This window comes from Labeo rohita, chromosome 7 (genome assembly GCF_022985175.1).
Source record: "Labeo rohita strain BAU-BD-2019 chromosome 7, IGBB_LRoh.1.0, whole genome shotgun sequence".
Taxonomy (NCBI): domain Eukaryota; kingdom Metazoa; phylum Chordata; class Actinopteri; order Cypriniformes; family Cyprinidae; genus Labeo; species Labeo rohita.
Window position 1 is genome coordinate 4,111,267 of NC_066875.1, and position 22,847 is coordinate 4,134,113.

General features: G+C 35.8%; 1 protein-coding gene across 2 annotated transcripts in view; it reads left to right on the forward strand.

Moving 5' to 3' along the window:
- Positions 1–8,423, forward strand: part of dhx15 (DEAH (Asp-Glu-Ala-His) box helicase 15) — a 41,903-nt gene extending 33,480 nt beyond the window's left edge. For both annotated transcript variants that reach the window (XM_051115506.1, XM_051115505.1), the window contains exons 10-14: positions 329–520; positions 2,966–3,088; positions 5,124–5,314; positions 7,641–7,810; positions 7,914–8,423. In XM_051115506.1, the coding sequence (XP_050971463.1) occupies positions 329–520; positions 2,966–3,088; positions 5,124–5,314; positions 7,641–7,810; positions 7,914–8,031 (794 nt within the window). In that variant the 3' untranslated portion in view covers positions 8,032–8,423. The remainder of the gene's footprint in view (positions 1–328; positions 521–2,965; positions 3,089–5,123; positions 5,315–7,640; positions 7,811–7,913) is intronic.
- The last annotated feature ends 14,424 nt before the right edge of the window (positions 8,424–22,847 follow it).

The following is a 22,847-nucleotide window of genomic DNA, read 5'->3' on the forward strand; positions in this document are numbered from 1 at the left end:
TAAAATGCGTTGTTATTAATGCAGTTGTCATTTTATTCATTTTTATTTTTTGAAATGATACTAATTGAATTTGATTAGATGTAAGAATTCGATATAAAATAACACACATTTTAATAAGGGTGGTAAAAAAAAAATTGTCTGTCCCCACAATAGGCTTAAACCAGCCAAGGTACCAACACAAACACTCACTAAACACATTACTAAAAAAATAGTTTGATTATCGTCTAAATAATTAATATATATTACATGCACAGAATTCCCGATCCATTTTCCAGTTTAGTTTCACTTTCAATTTCATGTATTATATTAAAAAAAAATTTTCTGCCAGCTCCTGAGACCCTGATGCGAGCCCTGGAGCTGTTGAACTATCTCGCGGCGCTGAATGACGATGGTGACCTGACGGAGCTGGGCTCCATGATGGCTGAGTTCCCTCTCGACCCCCAGCTGGCCAAGATGGTCATCGCCAGCTGCGAGTTCAACTGCTCCAACGAGATCCTCTCCATCACCGCAATGCTATCAGGTAGTACATGCTCACGTACACACGACCCCTGCATATGATCTAAGAATTATTAGAGTAGCCTAATGGACTATGAAATATTAATTCTTTGTAGCTCACTCATTATCAATTACCAAAGCAAAATGTCTTCTGTTGTATTGTCTACATATGCACAATGTCAAGTTGCCAACGAAGTTAATCGTAATGGTTGCATAAACAAACAGTCTGCTTATGCGTTTAGCTGCTTGGCTGAAGCCATTATGTAGAACGACTCTCAAAGGAAGTGCTCACAAACAGTCCAGTCTTTTAATGTGTCACATTGTAAGACTGCCAAATCAGAATGCCGCTTGAAGCTATTAAATGTCTGATGCAAAGGGGTGGGGGAGAGAAGGACGTAGGATACGACCGCTTAAGAGCTCGCTTACTAGCGCTTTAGAGGTTAGAGTTCTGATCTGACCTGAGTAAACCTTCAAACAATGGTAGGCTTCAGATCCGGTCCAATATAATCTAAACTCATGAACATTTGAACCTCACTTATTCCTAATTACTGAAAATATGTTTAGGTCTTAATGTAAGATTTATATTTTTGAATTGCATGTAGAATTCATTTCAAAATCTTTTTTTTTTTTATTGTTAAAATGGTGTGTTGAAGTCATATCGGAAAGATTGTATTTAGTGCTGTGCAACGATTAATTAACGATTAATACGCTCGCATTAGGTGGTTTTTCAGGCAATTTGAAAAAGGAATATTTCGCAAAACTGCAATGGAAACGGCTTTTTCGCATTTACAGATCACATGGCATATGTAAACAGTCATATAATCATTCTTCAATGTACTGTAAACTCCAATAAACACTTCATACATAGTCTAAAGCTTTAATATCAGGGAAAGCCCCTTACACTTGAAAGCGGCTATGTACGCTGCATGCATCTGCGGCGCGTAACGGCTCCAACCCGTTATGTTTATACCAGCACGTTTCCGAAGTGGCTCTCAGCGCTGCTTCTGTAAAGATACACACATACGCCTCTTTCGATTTAAATAAAGCCAAAATCCGTCCAAATCCCACCAAAATCCGGTGCCATGATTTATCGCGAGAGGAACAAATTACGTTTTAGTCGCATAACACTGGTAATAAAAAACGTTGTCCTTTCGCAATACTGTTTTATCGACATTTCTGTAATCTCGCCAAAGTTGCGCAAATCTGTAATGGAAACTTGCCTACAGAGAAAACATTTTATATGCAATGGTGGCGGCAGCTGTATTGACAAACTTGAAATAATTATTGAAATAAGTGAAATAATGATTGATTTTTAGATGTATAGTTCTGTATAAAACTATCCAAATTGCAATTGTATATAATACGACAGTATTGTACAACTAGACAGTGAAGAAGATTCAATTTAAAGCACTTTTATAACAATTTTTTTCAGAAGTTTATATGATTTAAAAAAAAAAAAAAAAAAAAAAAAAAAAGCATCTGAATGCAATATTTTTTTTTGTCTAGTATTAACCTTACACATCTCATATAGCTTATTGTTATAGAACTTATTTGTGTTTTCCCCATGAAGATAGTCTTGCTGCTGACAATGCATAAATAAGTAAATAAATAAATAAATACTGCACATTCATAAACTGAATAAAAAAAAAAAAAAAAAAAAAAAAAAAAAAAAAAGCAAAAACACACTGATGCACATTTGTTAATGATTTTAATGTTTAAAAATCATGCTTATTTTTGTAGAAGTGGTACATCGATATCTTGTGCAGACTGAATAACTTGAACACACCAGACATCATAATCCACTTCAGAGTCCAAACGCTCAGATGACACGGGAAAACACCAAAAGGTGCTAATATTGTGTTGTTGTGATGTAATGCTACTGAAAAATTATAATCCTAACCTTTATCTCGGTACCGAAATGCCAGATGGCCAGACAATGATTCATCTTTTATAAATTGTTAAAATATTGGTGTCTGGGATGCAGTGAGCACAGAAACTGTGAGATTAAACGTGTAATTTGAATAAATATTGCTTGTAAATGGATCTTGAGACAGTATTTTTAAAATAAAATGAGTAGAGGCTTGGACCCGGGAAAATTACTACTTCCCAATTTTCTTCAACACACTAAAACTGTGCAATTCAAATGCACAAATCTTAATTTTAGGCCTAAGTGCATGTAGCCAGCATGTTTTGTAAATGTAACATCAGTCAGGTTCGACCGTGCCGGGTGACTCCCTCAAGAATATCAGACCTAAGTTTAGCTTAATTTGCACAGCCGCAAATCCTCTCTTCCAGAAAGGAAAATCAAAAGCTGAGAGAAGCATCTCTCCCCCCACCCCGTCCTACCATTTGGTGTAGCGTACCCTGTGCCGTGCTCTAGCCTCAGAACTAGGCCTTGTGTCCTGTCTGGGTGAACGCTTGACTCATCCCTATGGGCGGCTATGTTGGGGCCCATACCAACCTTGTTTAGTCCCACAGTGCTTTGTGCGTCCCACCGAAGCTAAGAAGGCAGCCGACGAGTCCAAAATGAGGTTCGCCCACATCGACGGGGACCACCTGACCTTGCTCAACGTCTACCATGCCTTCAAACAGAGTACGTATACACCACACACTCATACACACACTTGCATCTACTGCTCATGTGAGATGATTCCCTTCACCCGTTTTTAATTAGCCTAATTGCCTAAATCTATTACAACTAATTTCAGATTGTTTTTGTAGGTGGCCAAAAATCGTAATTTGTTTCATCAAAATCGGTGCCTGCGAGGCAGCGCACTATTAAAACTGTTCTGAAAGGCACGGTGACTTGCATGCAGTTCATTCGTCACGTCAGCTTCCGTATTAGCTCCCATGGGGTTTCTTGCACCTCACTGGTTTTATCTAGTAGTCTGTGCTTATATGAAGCTTGCTAACAGTCATGAGAGTATGTTAAAGTTTATGTAAGTTTCATGTTAATTTGTTAGTACAAAAAAGTCTACATTATTAGTGCATAGATAAGTTAATAGAGAATGGGGGGGGGGAAAAAGCATTGATTATTTTTTATTCATTATGTATTTTTTCACCCTTTAGGAAGCTATTAGTTATAAAAAAAAAACTTCAGTTTTGGGAGAATTTGTGTTGGGGTGTAACTTGGAAATATGTTGCAAAAATGCAGTGCTGGGCATTTAGGGTTGCAAATTTCACCACCATTTTTTGATAGACAAGTAAAAGTACAGCACAAAAAACACATTTGGAGAATTCCAACCAGTTAGTATACAGTCATGAAAATGTCTGCGATTTTAGTATTTGACCATTTAAATACTGTAATTTATATCAAAGTATATTTTAAATACAATGTAGCAATAATTCTTAACTACTAAAATGATTCAAAAATAACTGTTAGTTAAATAGTTGCCATAATAGAACCATAGAAAATGTGACTCAATGCCTAGTGTTGCATTTTTGCTATTCTTAGAAAAATGGTCTAAATGAATGTACGTATCAAATTTTCATGTAGAAATAAAATAAGAAAAACATGGTTTAAATAGATGCATATATATATATATATATTTACTTTGTAAATAGATACATTTTCTTGTTATTTTGAATTTTTTTTTTTTCCTGAAATGTCATTGTAATATATTTCAGATTGTTATGTACTATAATGTGTATTTTTTACACGCAGTTAGTGACAATTAGGTATTTGATTGCTTTATACTATGCTGGTTCTCTGAGGATTTACATTTCTTCCAGCTAAATAACAATACGGGCCAATAGCCGGTATGCTTATGATATTTCTTGCTTTCTTATTAAGTTACTTAATACAGTACCAGTCAAAACTATTTTTAATGCCTTCTGCTCACCAAGCTGGCATTTATTTGATTCCAAGTACGGCAAAAACAGTAAATTTTGAAATATTTTTTACTATTTAAAATAAAATTTCTATTTGAATGTATTTTAAAAGGTAATTTATTCCTGTGGTTTCAAAGCTGATTTTTTTAAGCATCATTTCTCCAGTCTTCAGTGTCACATGATCTTTCTAAAATGCTGATTTGCTGCTCAAAAAACATTTGTTGAAAACAGCAGTGTAGAATTTTTTTCAGGTTTTGTTGAAAGTTCAGAAGAGCATTTATATGAATTTATATGAAATCCTTTGTAACACTATAAATGTCTTTATAATCACTTTTGATCAATTTAAAGCATCCTTGCTAAATAAAACATTAAAAATCTTACTGTTCAAAAGCTTTTGACTGGTAGTGTATATCAAGTGAAGTGTGTAATTTTTGTGTTTAACCAAATTTGAAGGACAACTACAAGTAAGCCATTTGTAGATTGATTCCTTCGAAAGCATAAACGCTGTTAGTGAAACACTGTTCTGTTCATTTGAACATCCTGACAACATTAACTCAACCAGTGGCCTCAGATTGGGGTTTGAATATGTTTGGTCTTCTAGTTAGTAGATGTAGAGAATTGTTTGCGAAACCCATAATTTTTTGTGACTTGAGTGTTGCAAAAATTACACACTTTACATTTAAAGCCACAACTTAAATCTTAAGTTGTTATTAAGCTGCATATTTAGTGTTTTGTGTAGACCATTCTTCAGATGTTGCTCTTGACCTGTTTTTAACATATAACCATTCTGTTTAAAGACCACGAGTCTGTGCAGTGGTGCTACGATAACTTCATTAACTACCGCTCGCTGATGTCGGCTGATAACGTGCGGCAACAGCTCTCACGCATCATGGACCGATTCAACCTGCCGCGACGCAGCACGGAGTTCACCAGCCGAGACTATTACATCAACATCCGCCGCGCTCTCGTCACCGGCTTCTTCATGCAGGTATGTTTATTTATGCACCCAAAATATCATAGTCAATTAATGAATATGCCAATAAGCTTCTTTAGTTCCAAGGTTTTGATTCAGAGTGTTGTAGATCTCCCTGCACGTTATTGCACACGGAGATGTGCTTTATGGTAAATTGTAATGTCCGTTGCGATAATCCTATTTATATCCTGTGGAAATGTCCTCAACCCAGAGGCTTAAAACATAATGTGTTGGCATATCAACAGAAAATGGATGTGGCCTTACGGGTCGCTTGAACTGATCTTGATAATATGCACTGACTGTGGTTGTACTATGTAAAATTCGCCTTAAGATAGTAATATAAAACTAGTTCTGGATAGTGTTCCAGCTGTATAAAAATGCTCAATATAGGAAGCAAACCACTTGAATTTATGTAACATTTTCATGAAAATATCTGCTTTAATACACTATTAAAAAAAAAAAAGGTGTAAAAAAATAAGTAAGTGCGACCAAAAATAAGAAATGCAGTGTGTAAATAAGTTCAGGCCATGCTTTTTGCATACCGACAGTAGATCAACAAACTGTAATACTGTATAAGATTTCTATTCAAACAGAAAGCAGAATTCCAGGCTATTCGCTGCAGTTTTCAAAGCTCAATGCAAAACTGTGACATTTTATTTACTGAAGATAAAATACTAAAATAAAATACCCGCCAAAATAAAAGCTTGCTAATTTTAGATTTGAAAATGATGAAAATGTATATAAAAAAGTAAATATTATAATTTTTTAAAGTTTGCTACAAAATAATTGTATTTTTAGTACTTTAGTACTTGTATTTTTAGTACTTATCAAAAGAACACTTTAATTAAATTGCAGTATGGACTAGAATCTGTGAATATTAAGACGCAAAAACACTATTTAAATATGAATCCTGCTTCCTGCTAAAAAGAAAAATGTACAGTACAGAACAATACAATACAGAATTTCTGAGGAAAGCAGCAACTAAATATTTCATAAGGCTGTTTTTAGAATAAATTTGAATAAATTAAGTTGTTCTGATGCATTCAAATAATTAGACATGATACAACACGAATTTGGTAACAATAAAACGTATGGTAAGAAAAACAAAACTTTTTATAGGGCCATAAACGTGTAATTTTTGTTAATCTTTTAATAAATATGATTTTAACTTATTAGACATCCTTTTTGATTTAAAATAATAATAATAATTGTTTAACCATTTAAAAAGGAGTCTAGAAAATTTCAAATGGAAAAAAAAAAAAACTGAATCCAGAAAAATTTAAACTGAAAATTTGGAATTTTGAAACAAATAAAACGGAATTTGGGAAAACTTAAAAAGTATTTTTAAAAGGTTTTCACGTCACAATTCAGTTTTTGGTTTCCATCACAGGATGAAAAAAGGTATAATTGCAACATTTTATTACAACTTTTTTTTCTTGATATAAACCACATCTCAAAATTAATAGTTTTTATCTTGCAATTATTATTTTTTCTGCCACATAATAAAATAGGGGTAATTTTGATTTTTCTCATGCTGTTCTGAGTTTATATCTTGCTACTGTGACTTTTTTTCTTAGGATTGCCACAAAAAAGATATGCGACACACTCAGAATTGCAAGCAAAATTTACTATGCTTTCATAGAAACCTTTTTTCCATTGCAAGTTTTTTTTTTTTGTAGCAACAATGTTAGAAAATCATTCAATACAGTCACAGCCGTATTGTCAAGACAGTAACACCCTTCAGCCATGAATATATTATAATCAAACACAGCCTTGAGTGATCGTATCATTTAAAGGCTTTAGTTAATTCTTAGTCCACTGTATTTTTCTTAATCCTAAACTAAAATACATCAGTTTTAAAGCAGAGCTTGATTCCTCTCCCTTCCCATCTGTCTGAATTAAAAGTTACCGTGTCTGTTGGGAATACAGGATCACTGGAGCTTGCTAATGTAATGCATGGCTTTCTATCAAAGTGTGACCGTTTAAGCGCACACAAGAAATCAAGGCAATTTTGGTCCGGCGTGGTGAAAATAAATGACGTTTTTATCGAGTCGCTCTCTGGGAGGGGGTTCCTGAAACAAGTGACCTGACTAGTTGAATTACTCCATTAATATTGAAATATTTGTCAACATTAACCTTTACTGGTGAGACAAATTTGCGCCTTAGCGTACGAATTACCGGGCGCACTGTTGCTGACGTCTCTGTTTGAGTCGGCCGTTTATTGAGACTGATTGCCCGGGTTAATCTCGACATCCTTACGCCGCCTGAAGAAACGGCCGTGTGCGAGTTTGGTTAGCTCGTGCTTGATTTATTTGTTAATTTGCGTCTCTGGTGTTATCAGGTTGCTCACCTGGAGCGCACTGGACACTATCTCACGGTGAAGGACAACCAGGTGGTCCAGTTGCACCCTTCCACCGTACTGGACCACAAGCCCGAGTGGGTCCTCTACAACGAGTTTGTGCTGACCACCAAGAACTACATCCGCACCTGCACTGATATCAAACCCGAATGGTAAGCTGAAACATGCAAATGTGTTGAATTTGTTTGTGCATTGTTGGCAAATGCTTTTGCAACAAAGACCCAAGCAAACACTGTGTGTCATCTCATCCTTCAGGCTGGTGAAAATCGCTCCACAGTACTACGAGATGGGCAACTTCCCTCAATGCGAGGCAAAGAGGCAGCTGGAGCGCATCATCGCTAAACTTCAAACCAAGGAGTATTCTCAATACTGAACCTGCGCAACGGTGTAAGGACTGATCGTTTTGAATTACGCGCCGTGCAATGCTTCTGAAGTTGTACATCGTCACACGTCGACATTAGGTTTCCGTCTGTGTTTTGTTTTCTGTTTTGATTTGTCGTCGAGATATAATTATTTTTTTATAACTCTCTGCTCCCGGCTCTGGTGAAAAGCGTATCGTTTAATTGGTCACTCTAGGCACTAAGGATTGGTTGGGAGCAAATGCTTAACAGGGATAAACACATCAACTGTTTTTGCATGAGCATTCATGTGGATGTTGACATTCCTTATCGACATTGAGAACTTCCTGCTATGTTATTGAGTAGAAAAGTCCCTGTTTATTCTGTAAAGGAGCTTTTACTTCAATAATAAAAATCCTTGATATCAGCCATGCTCAAGTTTATTTTTTTGTTGACTTTAAAGAAACGGAAATAAAGCATTCACTTACAGGGTGGACTTAAATTGCACATTTATCAAAATAAAGGAGCATAATGTTTATTAATAGTTTAGGTAGAGATATATTGAATGTAAGTACTGCTGAGATGTGATTTCTACAAATTGCTTAATAAATTAATGAATTACACGAGTGGTCATATTTGTTAGGGTCGAGCTGAGGGCATTCATGTTAATGTGTTCATTTATAAGGTTAATTGCATGTTTAACCGCATTAATTTTTTTAATCATATTCACCCAATTTAGAATTCCAACAGTTTCCTTCTGATTTCTAAGACTGGTTGAAGGAATACTAAAATAGTTGTTTTAGCTGTTTGATAAACACACAGTAGTCCACTTTTTGGATACTTTTTTTATCTGTTAATGGCAAAATAAGGATCCCGATGGAACCAAGTCATTAAACTGCCCTGTACAGTAGAATCATAAAGCTCAACGTGGCTGAAATATAGATTTTGATGGGTTATTGTCAATCTTTTGAGTGCTAGGTCATATGTAATGATATTTTTGTCTTGATGCATTGCCATTTTTAAAATGTGAATAAAGTTGCAGACCTTGAGTGCCGTTTGGAGTACAAAATATTGAATGTCTTTGGAAGACTTTGAATATTGTCTGCATTGAGTGCAGTATCATTCAAGGTAATATTCTAATTTTTCTGTTCTCTTATTTTGATTCAGATTGTCTCCATGTTATGTACTGTTACTTGGGGGAAAAGGGGGTACCAGTGTTACTAACTAAGATGATGATGATGATGATGATTATTTTTTTCATTAATTGAAATGAAGCTAAAATAACACCCTGTGGTTTATTTATGAACCCCAGTAATGTTTAATGCACTTCATGATGTTGATAAAGAATAGAAATAATCAGTAATGAACTACAATTTGAAAAGCTGTGTGTATAATGTGTGTGTGTGTGTGTGTGTGTGTGTGTGTGTGTGTGAATAAATACTGTATATACACTACCATAGCAAGATTTTAAATTTTTTCAAAGATGTCTCTTCTGCTGACCAAGCCTGAATTTCCTTGATCCAAAGTAACATACAGCAAAAACAGTACAATTTTGTACAAATATTTTTACTATTTAAAATAACTGTTTTCTAAATGAAAATATTTTAAAATGCAATTTATTCCTGTGATTTCCAAGCAGAATTATTTCAAAAAATGAAATAAATAAATAAAATACAATTAATAATAATAATAATAATAATAATAATAATAATTTTATACATGTATATATATACATGCATACATACATACATATAAATATATATATATATATATATATATATATATATATATATATATGTATATACATATATGTGTATGTATGTATGTATGTGTATATATGTGTATATATATATACAGTAGTCAACATTTGAAGTGGATCGAAAAAGTTAATCAAAGTTGTCCTAAGACAAGAACGGGTATTGTTTTGGTTTTAGGACAACTTTGGTGAAAGCTTTTGATCCACTTCAAATGTTGACTACTGTATATATATATATATATATATATTCTGATGGATCATGTGACTGGAGTAACGATATAAATCTTAAATAATTCTGCTTGGAAATCACGGGAATAAATTGCATTTTAAAATATTTTCAGTCACATGATCCATCAGAAAATGTAAAAAATGAAAAAAAAAAAAAAAAAAAAAATCAATTTTCATCAGTTTAAAGTGTCCTTGATAAATAAAAGTATTCATTACTATCATTTAAAAAAAATACTGACTTCAGGCTTTGAATGGTATAGTGTATAATGTTACTAAAGCTTTTTATTTCAGATAAATGCTGATCTTTGGGTCTTTCTATTCATCAAGAATCCTGAAAAAAATTTTTTACTCAACTGTTTTAAATATTGATGATAAAAAAAAAAAAGAATAAAGTTTCTTAAACAGCAGATAATCATATTAGAATCATTTCTGAAGGATCATTTGACGGTAGTCATGATGCTGAAAATGTAGCTTTGATCACAGGAATAAATTACATTAAAAAAAATTAATTAAATAGAAAAGTTTGTTTTAAATAGGAAAAATTTCAAAATTGTACTGTTATTGCTGTGCTTCGGATCAAATAAATGCAGGCTTGGTGAGAGAAGAGAAAAACATTAAAAATCTTACTGTTCAGAAACTTGACCGGTAGTGTGTGTATCCAACTAAACATGACAGCACAAAATGACTAACATAAAAACTGAAATCAAAATAATAAATGTTACAGAGCACATGAATAATACTTGCATGTCTACAAACTGATCAAAATAATTACAATGAAAAATCTAAAATAGCTGCTTTCAACTATTAGTATTCAAGTACTAAGCTCCTAAATGTGATCTATATCATCACAAGTGGAAGCAATTGACTTTTGAGGTCACCAAAAATGCTTGTCATTTGTACATAGTCAGAGAGTTTCGATTGATTCTAATATAAATACACCTCAATATGGAAGGTCAGTTTTGTGGAAGAACCTGAATGAAAAAATAATTGAAGAGCATAAGGCAGGGGATGGATACAAGTCATTGATTAGCCCTTGCCCTTGGAGTACAGTTTAATCAATAGTTAAGAAATGGAAAGAGTATGGCTGTCAATGTACCTAGAGAAGGATGTGACCATGCAAGGACACTGGAGACCAATGAAGGAAATACAAGCTTCAGTGGCTGTGATTGGAGAGACTGTGGATATGACAACTGTCGTATGGGTGCTTCACCAGTCACAGCTTTATGGAAGAGTGACAGAAAGAAGCCACTGTTGAAAATGTCATATGACATCTCGGCTAGAGTTTGCCAGAAGGCATGAGGAAGACTCTGAAGCCAGATGGAAGAAGAGCCCCTGGTCTGATGGGACCAAAATTGAGCTTTTGGCCATCAAACTAAATGCCATGTCGGGCGTTCGCCAATCGCTGTGCATCATCAGAAACGCACCATCCCGACCGTGAAGTGCCGTGATGAAGTTCTGCAGCAGGTCCTGGAAGGATTGTGGGGTGTAGCGGATGAAATCAATGCAGCAAAACACGAGTAAATCCTGGAGGAAAACCTGATGCAGTCTGAGACACCTGCGACCCAGGAGATGATTTATTTTCTAGGACGGTGACCCAAGCATGAAGCCAAAGCTGCACAAGAAGTGCTTATAAACAATGTTGAAGTCCAGGAGTGGCCAAGCCGAGATCTCAATCCAATTGGGAAATTTATGGGTGGACTCAGAAAAGGCTGTCCGCTCACAATCTTCATGAAACCAGACTGAATTTAAGCAGTTTGTCAAAGACGAATGGGGAAGCACTGCAGCGGCTGACAGAGACCCATCCAGACAGACTTAAGGCTTGTGAAATCCGTGAAAAAAGGCATCAACTATGTATGCTCAGAACTGAATTCAGAATGACATAAATTCCAAATCAGGGCCCGTATTCACAAAACACTTAATGCTAAAAGTAGCTCATAACTTGCAGATTTAGGAGAAAATCGTAAAAATACTGGGCCGATCCTCAATTTAGGACTCCTAAATTTTTGCTCTAAGAGCACTGAAACTAGCTCCTAAATCTGTGAAACATTAGGAGTAGTGAAGAAGACCCCTAGGTAACTAAGACCAAATCACAAACTATTCTAAAATGGCTGTGGCCAGCAATCTGCCTCGGAAGGTATACATACATTTAGAAACATTTGACGATAATGAGCTTTTAAAAAGGTATCACCTTTATCGCGGGGGTATTATGACTGTTGCGTTTGATTACATACAGCATCTCACAAAAGTGAGTACACCCCTCACATTTCAGCAACGTTTTTAGTATATCTTCTTAAGGAACAATACTATAGAAATTAAGCTTGGATATATTTTAGAATATTCAGTGTGCAGCAGTGTAGCAGTGTACAGCCATTATTGACAAAATACCTGGCAATAAAAGTAATAACAGCACTATGTCATTTAACCATGCAAAGCCACATGTCCTATTCATTTTCAAGTTCATGTTTTGGTCTGCTTGACAGGACCATACAAAGTTGTGTATCTTGTATTAGAGCAGTTAAAATTTGGTGCTTTACAATTCTCTCATACTGACCACTGGATGTTCAACAAGGCACCTCATGGCAAAGAACTCTCTGAAGATTTGAGAATTAGAACTGCTGCTCTCCACAAAGATGGCCTAGGCTATAAGAGGTTCAGCAGCAACCTGAAACTGAGTTACAGTACTGTGGCCAGGGTCATTTTCATGACGGGTTCCATTCGGAATAGGCCTCGCAAGGGTCGATCAATGAAGTTGAGTGCTCGTTCTGTGCGTCAGGTGCAGAACCTGGCTTCAAAAAACAGATGCATGAGTGCTGCCAGCATTGCTTCAGAGGTTGCAGAAGTAGAAGGTCAGCTTGTCAGTGCTTAGACCATATGCTGCACACTGCAACAAGTCGGTTTGCATTGGCATCATCCGAGAAGGAAGCCTCTTCTGAAGCTGGCTTACAAGAAAGCCTGCAAACAGTTTTCTGAAGACAACCTGTCCAAGAGCATGAATTACTGGAACCATGTCCTATGGTCTGATGAGACTAAGATAAACTTGTTTGGCTCAGATGGTGTCCAGCATGTGTGGTGATCCCCTGGTGAGGAGTATCAAGAAAATTGTGTCTCTCGTACAGTCAAGTATGGTGGTGGTAGCATCGTGGTCTGGGGCTGCATGAGTGCTGCTGGTACTGGGGAGCTCAAAGTTCATTGAGGGAAACATGGATTCCATTATGTACTGTACATTTCTGAAGCAGAACATGATGCCTTCCCTTTAGAAACTGGGCCAAATGGGAGTTTTCCAACATGATAATGACCAAAAACACACCACCAAGATGACAACTGCCTTGCTGAGGAAGGTGCAGGTGAAGGTGATCTGACCTGAACCCTACTGAGCACCTATGGGGCATCCTCAAGCAGAAGGTGGAGAAGCACCATGTGTCTAACATCCAGCAGCTCCATGATGTCATTATAGAGGATTTGAGGAGGATCCCAGCAACAACCTGTGCAGCTCTGGTGAATTCCATGCGCAGAATGATTAAGGCAGTGTTAGATAACAATGGTGCTAACACAAACTATTGACACTTTGGACAGTTTTGACAAGTTCACTTAGTGTGTACTCACTTTTGTTGCCAGCTGTTTTGACAATAATGGTTGTTTGTTGAGTTATTTTCAGGGGACAGTAAATATGCACTGCTATACAAGCTGCACATTGACTACTCTAAAATATTTCCAAGTTTCATTTCTATAGTATTGTCCCTTGAGAAGATATACTAAAATGATTGCTGAAATGTGAGGGGTGTACTCACTTTTGTGAGATACTGTAGAAGGTGAGCAATTACCGGTAGAGACCAACAGACACCATTACAGCTACCATTAAAACCAATACAATTCCCATTATAACTAGTAACAACATTAAAAATTCTGTGATGGTTTCTATTGTTTTGTTTTGTTTTTCAGCAGGGCTAAAATGGCTGTTGCCGGCAATCTGCCTCGGAACGTAAACATTTTAGAAACGCCACATTATTTGCATGTTTTCCCACACAACTTTTTTGGTTTTGGAGTTTATCCCAACTCTGCATTTTCCTTTGATTACATCCTTGTTTTCATTAACCAGTTGGGCAAGAAGTAACAGCTGTTCTTGTATCCAGTTTGGTTTTCTTTTACATTTGCATGTCTTAATATCAGCCATGATTATTCTATCTTCTGTTTATATGCATATCCGGTAATTGTTTACGAGAAGCACACGTGTAAGAGGCTGACAGTTAGCTGAACATACTTGTTTAATTAGTGACACTTAGCCTGCATTTTAAAATCTTTATTTAAATTGGCAACATTTTTATACTCTACAATATTTCTATGAATTAATCTTTGACAGAGACCCCTCCCCTATCAGCCAATCACTGTGTGCATAGTTAGTAAGCATGCTGACATCATCTATAGCAACGAGGTCAACCCCGCCCTTACTCTTAGCTTAAGACTTATCCCTATTCTTTGGTAAAAGTTTGTCTCAGCAGCTTTGTGAATAGGTTTTAAAAGAAAACTCTTAGCTTAAAACTTTTACTGCTATTTAGGAGAACTCTTTTTGGTAAGATAAAATGTTTTGTGAATACAGGCCCAGTTGTTGAATTTAAACTGAGGAAGCAAACATTTTAAATTTGAATGTACAGAAGTAGAATATAAGTCAATTTCAAAATGACTAATTTGAACTAAAAATCAGTTTGTCAAGACCGGTTTAATTTAAATAGAGTGCAAAAGCTGGGTTTTGAAAGTAAAGACTTTGATTTGTAATGATAACTTTTTAACCTTTAAAAAAAGACCTGCTTTGATGTCATTCATAAATGGACTTTTGTTTTACTTTTGTATATACTTTTGCTAAAGCTATCTTTCCGAATTTTTGAAAGTAGTCACGTTTAATAGCAGAATCCATGATGAAAACTACATTAACCATGATGCTGTACAGAAAAGAGATTGCAGAGAACACCTTCTCCCAAAAGCAATGCTTATATGTCATCAAGTCTCCCTCTGTTCTCCAAATTGTTAAAATTAATGTTTCTATTATAGTGTATATTATACATTTTTAAGTGTATTTCATAAATTTATTGTATTCTGAAGCACAGAATTTTGAAAAGTAACTTATCAAGATTAAAGAAGATTTACACAAAGCTCCAGGTTATTGGTGTTAACTGATGCTTATTTCCTTAACTATATGAAAAACCCTATTTAACTGCCAGCATTCCTTCAACTTTCACTGAGATTGCAATATGATGGGCCGCTCTAAGGTGACTGAAACTCTGCAACAGCAGGTTTTCCAGATAAAAGCCAAAGGGATGACACTTTTAGCCATTGCAAGACAAGTTGGTCATTCCAAATCTGTGATTTCTCGAATACTGCAGCTTTACAATGACACTAATTCATTCAAGTCCCCCAAAAAAGCTGGTTATCCATATAAGACAAATGCTTGAGAAGACAGTATAATGTGGAGACTCTCAATGGGGAATCGGTTCAACACTGCAGCCTGAATTGCTTGCCAGTTCAGCACTGAACAGTTTAAGGATCTGTCTCTGCATATTTAAGAGAATTTGGACTGAAAGCACACTCTGCAGTGACCAAAGCTCTCATCAGCAGAAAGAATCAAAAGTCTAAGCTCACTTTTGCTGAGGAGCATGTTGTGTGGAGAGAGGAAAACTGCTCCAAAGTTGATGAGAGCAAGTTCAATTTATTTGAGTCTGACGGGAAACATTTTGTTTGTCGTCAAATTGGGGAAAGACTAAAGCCCAGTTAAGTCATGGTTTGGGGTATGTTTTCTGCAGCAGGCATTGGGCCTTTTATATAGCTACATGACAGCAAATGTTTATCAGAACCTCCTTCAGCAACATGCAGTTCCTTTGCTGTAAGCATCTCCCAGTCAGCCTGCAATTTTCACGTAAGACAGTGCCCCCATTACACTGCAAAACAGGTAAAGCATTTCCTTGAAACCAAAAACACTAAAATAATGAAATGGCCAGGCCAGAGTCCTGATCTAAACTCGACTAAAAATCTCTGGAAAATACTTGGTGGCAAAGCTATGGTCAGGAAACCCAATACAGTTACCAAACTATGAAAGAAATTGGAAGATAAATGGACCAACATCACACCAAGGCAGTCTGAGAAACCTGTGATGTCCTGCGGCCGCAGATGTGCTCAAATCATTCAAAGCAAAGAATTTCTGACAGCTGTAAACCCTCCAAAATTTTAGTTATAATCATCTTTTGTGCTACAGTTTTAAACAAAATAAAGGTTTTAGTAGAATTATGGTATACCTATAGTTGATATCGCTTCAAATTTTGAGCGATGAAGATTAACAATGTTTCAGAAAAAAAAAAGTATTTATTGATTGTTCTATAATGCATTGTTTTTTATTTGATTGTCATTTGCAGTGCTTCATGGGATTTTAGTTTTTTCCCTCATTAAAACCTGGAAGTACACAGTACCTTTGTCTTTTTGTGCAGCTTTCAAATACTTTTTTTTGCTTCAAATAAAAGTTCAGTGTTGTGACTCACTTCATAGCTGGTTGGTTGGTTTGATTCATGGCTTCTAATGCTTTAACAAAGACTTTTTTGAAAAAAAAAAAAAACCTTCAGAACCCCAGTGCAATTCAGTCAACCTGATCTTGTGACAAAAACAAAAAATGCAGAAACTTTTCCACAAGACACAAAATATGTACCGCTATGTATGTTTCTTGAAATATTCAATGTGACATGTCCGCTGAGTGGCATTAAACAGTGTTTGGTTTTTTCCCCGGAACAGATGAATGTGCACAGGGCGCATTTTATGTGACAATGGTTTTGTACGTGTCACTGCAGTTCTTGAAATGTCTGTTGAGTGACATTTTAAAATAATGAACTATCTGCACTACACCTAAACCTACCTGAGAGTGTGAACAAAAGCAAATCTGACAAAAATCGCAAGCATGCCGTTTTATCTTGTTTTTCAATTTCTCATCTTTAAGTCCTTTAATCATGACTCATGTTTTTTTTACGGTATTCGTACCCAGGGATTTCGCATCCTAAGTCCAATTTTGTGCCTCCTGAGCTACCGAGCAAGCTTTTTATGTCTGGAAAGCGAAACATATGAAGCTGTAATCATAACCGTGTACGAAAATGATTACAAGTGCTCGCTGTTTTATCGCTATCTAGTTATCTAGTGTTCATTTCTGTTGGAAACTGCAGCGACATGTACTTATTGGTACGTATTTTGCGTCTTGCGAAAAGTTTGCACTAGTGCGTTTTTTTTTTTTTTTTTATGAGATCAGGTAGAATTCAGTACATTCCCCCAAATTCTGATTCTACGCTAATTCAGTTTGAAAGTCATGAATTGAAAAAGGCCTGTATTCAAAATTTTGAACTTTGCACAAATCCTGTGATTGAAAATGCATTTTTGTACCAATTTGTAGGCACTTTTCTCACTTTTGGGTTTATTAGTATAAAAAAAATATGTGGGTAAACGTTGTAAAATAATAAAACATGCAATAATTTATAGTTTGTAAACAACTTCTCCAACTCTCATTCCGTAGGTTAGTTCCTCAGCTGTCAGCATGCTGAGTTTGCTGAAGCGTAAAACCATCAGAAATTGCACAGCTGAGCTGAGCATCCTTGAAAATAGTGGCTTCCTTTAGGCCCAGGTCAGCTAAGGTCCGCTGTACTGGTGCATCCGACTTGCCGGTGGTCAAAGTTTCATTGCTGTTCTTTTGCCATTGCATTTTTAGTAGTGCTGTCATAAAACGAAAGCATCACTCGGAGCTCCTGACAGATGAGGAAACGTAGCTTAATGCCTCATTTTCGGCATCTTCTGAAAGAGCACGGGTATTTGTTTCACCATTTTTCCTGAGACGTACAGAAGGCAGTGTCTTATTAATCCACGGCAATGCCTTTCCCCTTGGCCCTGAGACTTTAAAGTTTCATTGTTGTGTTTTGCTGCACTTTCGATAAGAGAGAACACGGCACCCAGGGGGTCTTTTTGTTCTATTTCCATATTAATCCATTAGTCGTAGATGAAGACCAAATCCATTTTTCACCTATGGCATTATACACCACGGTTATGTGCGAGGAGAGGGGATGAGCCATTCGCAAGGTGACACGTGAGCGCGATGCGAAAACTTCAAAAGCGACCTTAAGTTAGCATTTGCCCTCAATTGAAGTTTCAAAGGAGCACGAGCCGAGAGGAGGGGTGCTTGTGTGGAGTAGATGAGAAGAGAGGAGGCGACCACGTGTGCCATATGCAAATGGCAGAGATTAGCATGTTTATTTTGATCTTTTCTGACTGTTGGGGGAAGAAGAAAAAAAAAGAGTGTTCAGCCCCAAGTTTTTAAATAGATGGCTTTCTACTCACGAGCACACATGTAACCGTGAAATTGTGCCAGAGATTACCGTGGTTCGCTGAAGCCAATAGAAAACACATTAGTTTGAGCTGATCTAGAAATTATGTGCAATTGATCTCGAGGGGAAAGGGGTTTTGTCATACTGAGTGTTTCCAATTGATCCTTCCCAGCATAATTACCCAGGAAAATCATTATTTTTCTAAGTAGTCTCTTATTAGACTGGTCACTGGCATGAGCTGGAAGCAAAACCCACAATTTTGGCTTTCTCATCTCGTTTCAATAAAGCTGTTTTGTCTATTTGTTGTACAAGGTTTCGTTTAACCCTTTCTTGACATCAGCATTGTACAATATATCAATGTTGTGATTATTCTTGCCAAGATCGATTGATAAGCCATTTGAAGTCAACTAACTACTACTGATGTGTTTAGACCCTTTTCTTCCAGAATATCTTATAAACATATTGTTTGGGTTAAACTCTATTTTTTGCCATCTTTGTAATGCAAAATTGTAATGCATCACTTTCAAAGCAACTTTCCCCAACATGGGTCATCTGATAGATAGTTTTTGTAAAAATGTCCCTCTTCAGCTTATGGTTCATGTGTGTTTTCATGTAAAATCTTTACTTATTTTTATAAAGTAATTGTAAGAATAACTTTTGTATTGTTGGTAATATTTCAAGATGAACGTGTTCTAGACTGAAGCAACTTAGCTTTACTTGATTATTCTTACATCATTTTTTTGACAAATCATGTTAAAATGTATCAAATATGATCATCGGGCTTTTGAGGAACATTTATTTGTTTATCTCTCAATCATCATTGTATTGCACTGCATTATGTTTTAAACTTTAGAGCTTTGATTATAAAAGCAATTAAATATCTCACCAAGACACATTATTGGGAAATACAGAGTGAAAACTGACATTTATATGCATATTATGTAAATAGTCTGTTTGATTTACATTAGAAATCCATTTTACTTTTTGTACATATAAATATCAGCAACTGTGCCAAATTGCATATTTTAGTTCTCTGAATAAAACTGATTTTGTTTCCATCCTCAAGTATGATCTCCATATTCTCACTACATTAGCCATAAAAGCTTCAAACACACAAAAACACATCTTGCAAATGTTTAAGATTCAGTAAATGTTACATTTAAGAAGTTTATTCCCCCTAATTATTATTTTGTCAAAATCTAAAGGGTTAAAGGAGTCCATTTCGAGAACAAAAATGTACAGATAATGTTTTTTGAGGAAAACATTTCAGCATTTTTCTCCATATAGTAGACTTCTATGGTGCCCTGAGTTTGAACTTCCAAAATGCAGTTTAAATGCGGCTTCAAATGATCCCAGCCGAGGAAGAAGGGTCTTATGAAACAATCGGTTATTTTCATAAAAAATAATAAAATATATGTAATTTTTAATGTCAAATGCTCACCTTGTCTTACTCTGCATGAACTCTTTTTCTGGTTCATGACAGTTTTATGTCAAAAAACGCCCATCTCATGTTCTCCCTTAACTTTAAAATCGTCCTATATCACTGTTTTACCTTTTTTGTTAAGGGTGTTTGATCTTCTTTGCATGTTCACTTTGCAAAGACTTGGTCGGTACTTCTGCAGTGATGTAGGATGATTTTGTAAAGATTTTTGAAGTTGAAGGAGAAAATACAATTGGAGTTTTTCGACATACCCTAACTGTCTTGAGCCAGAATACACAGAGTTCAGGCAGAGCAAGACAAGATGAGCGTTTGAGATTAAAATGTATTTAAACCCTTCTTCCTTGTCTGGGATCATTTACAACCGCATTTGGGATCGTTTAAAGCCGCATTTAAACTGCATTTTGGAAGTTCAAAATCGGGGCACCATATCAGTCCATTATATGGAGAAAAATGCTGAAATGTATTCCTCTAAAAACAGAATTTCTTCACGACTGAAGAAAGAAAGACATGAACATCTTGGATGACAAGGGGGTGATACATTATCTGTAAATTTTTGTTCTGGAAGTGGACTTCTTTAAAGCAATAAGCCGCAAGATGCTGTGGTTCACAGTCAATTTATAACAGTTAAGGGGCATTGTTAGGCAAAGGTGTTGTTTGTAAAATAATTTAAACCAGCTTCAAACGTGGCTCAACCAATCAGAATCAAGGATCAGAATGATCCGTTTTATAAATGATACTTCAGACTGAGCTCAGATGCATTTTAATTCATAATGTTTGAAATTTTGATTGTAGTGCACCTGTGGCTACTTCACAGATAGATAGATATACATATATACAGAGCTGGGCAGGAACTGATTGCATGTAATCTGGATTACATCATCAGATTCCAAAAGGTCAGTTCTTTTAAATTGCGATTTATACATCATTTAAAAAGCTGAAAGGTTGTTAGTATAGGACAATATTTGGAACACAACTAGACACAACTATTTGAAAATCTGGCATCTGAGGGAGCAAAAAAAAAAAAAACTAAAAATTGACAAAATCACCTTTAAATTTGTCCAAATTAAGTTCTTAGAAATGCATATCACTAATCAAAAATTAAGTTTTGATATATTACAGTAAGAAGTTTACAAATTGTCTTCATGGAACATGATCTTAATATCCTAATGATTTTTGGAATAAAGAAAAAATTATAATTTTGACCCATATTGTTGCTGTATTGTTGGCTATTGCTACAAATATACCCGTTTGACTTAAGACTGGTTTTGTGGTCTAGGGTCACGTATTTCAATATTTTAACAACACATTTGTATGTATGCAGTTCGATGGTCACATTGATATGCAGGGAAACAAATATTTGTTTTTAGTAATCTAAAAAGTAGTCAAATACATTACTTACATATTTACATATTTACTGTAATGGTTTACATACATTACTTAAAATGAGTATCATATAATGTGTAATCAGTAATGGATAAGTGTATATATATAGACAGTTTCATAGTAACTTTTGAGGTCCATAAAGAAATGGTTTACTGAATCTAAGATTTCACCTAACTGCACTCTACTGCCATCAACATGCATCAACTCTTACTTTGATTAAATTAATGAGTTTGCATAGTTAATTACATTCAAGATTGTGTTATTCAGACCTGAGATTATTAAACATTATTTTGAATCAAAACATTGTTTCTCGCAAACGTACCCAACTTCAAGCTGAATCAAGCTGATTCCCAACAGGAGCACCCACAACCTTCTGAGGATGTTTCCTACAGTTGAAATTGTGTTTTTTTTGTGGGCAACTCAGCATTTCCCTACCTCTCTTCCGATGTTGTCCTCCACCTGTTGTCCTGAATGAAGCAGAGACAGGTGTCTTATCTTCATCGCACAGTGTTAGCGAAGCCAATCTCGGAGGAAGATGTCGACTGGAATGTGACAAATCCATCTGTCCTGGTTTGAATTTGTATGCTAATTTGAAGTAATGGCCCCTCTGGTGACAGAGCGATGGAACAATTCAATCACGCCATCTCTGACAGGAGCTCAGCAGCCTACCTGTGATGGGTTCCCGCGCGACGAACGCGAGGTTGCCGTTGATATATTAGCCCTACAGGGAGACGAGGACTATCCTGCTTGTTTGAAATAAACTGCAAATGGTGAATCTTTGAGAAATTAATCTCACCTCAGTTAAAAGACAGTTCAGGGAGATTTGCCACCATCTGCATTGCTGAAAATGTGAGAAATGGGAGCTTAACATGAGATTCTGAAGCATATGCTGTGATTACATTTTGCTAAATATGCAGTAGGGGTGCGCAATATTAACCAAAAAAAATATTTATACTCTATATTTTTAGTGATTTTTCGACAACGCTAATTAAACTATATTTAACTTGGTGTGTTTTTATACTGGTACTTTGGCTGGTTTAGGACTGTCATGGATAAATATGACACCAAAACCACCAGTAGGTGGCAGCAAGTCCCTTACTGAGTGATTCATTGAATCATTAATTCAAATGATTCATTCAAAACAGCTGATTCATTTAGAAACAAAGCAAGTGGCTGTCTTTATGATAGTGAATCATTGACTCGTTCAGAAAACAGATTCATTCAGGAGTGAAACTGAGATGCACAAATGTTCTGCTCCAGCTTTCTTTGGAAATATTGTCGCTGGCAAAACACAAAAAACGTAGATCACTCAATATTAGCTTTCACGGTCACACTGTAATAATATTCAAGAAAACGGCACTCTCATTTTACTAAAACGGATCATATATCTGCGCTAAAGGAAAGTGATCAGAGTGACAGTGCATTACGTATCATGAACAGACCAAACCACTGGGTTTATTTGGCTTGCATTACTTCTGTTTACTATTTGAAGCTCAGAGCTAGATTTAAAATAGGCTTTTTTAATAATTGAGAAACTTCTGTTGGCTGTAGATTTATTCGATTTCACAATATCTACATTCGTTCACAAAGCAAAGGGAAATATTGGATAAAAGAGCTCCCTAGGAATCCCTAAAATTAAAGTCAATAGATAACCGTCTGTAAACTTTCAAAAGCGCTTACCAAGCACTGCGCCTGTAAGATAAAAAA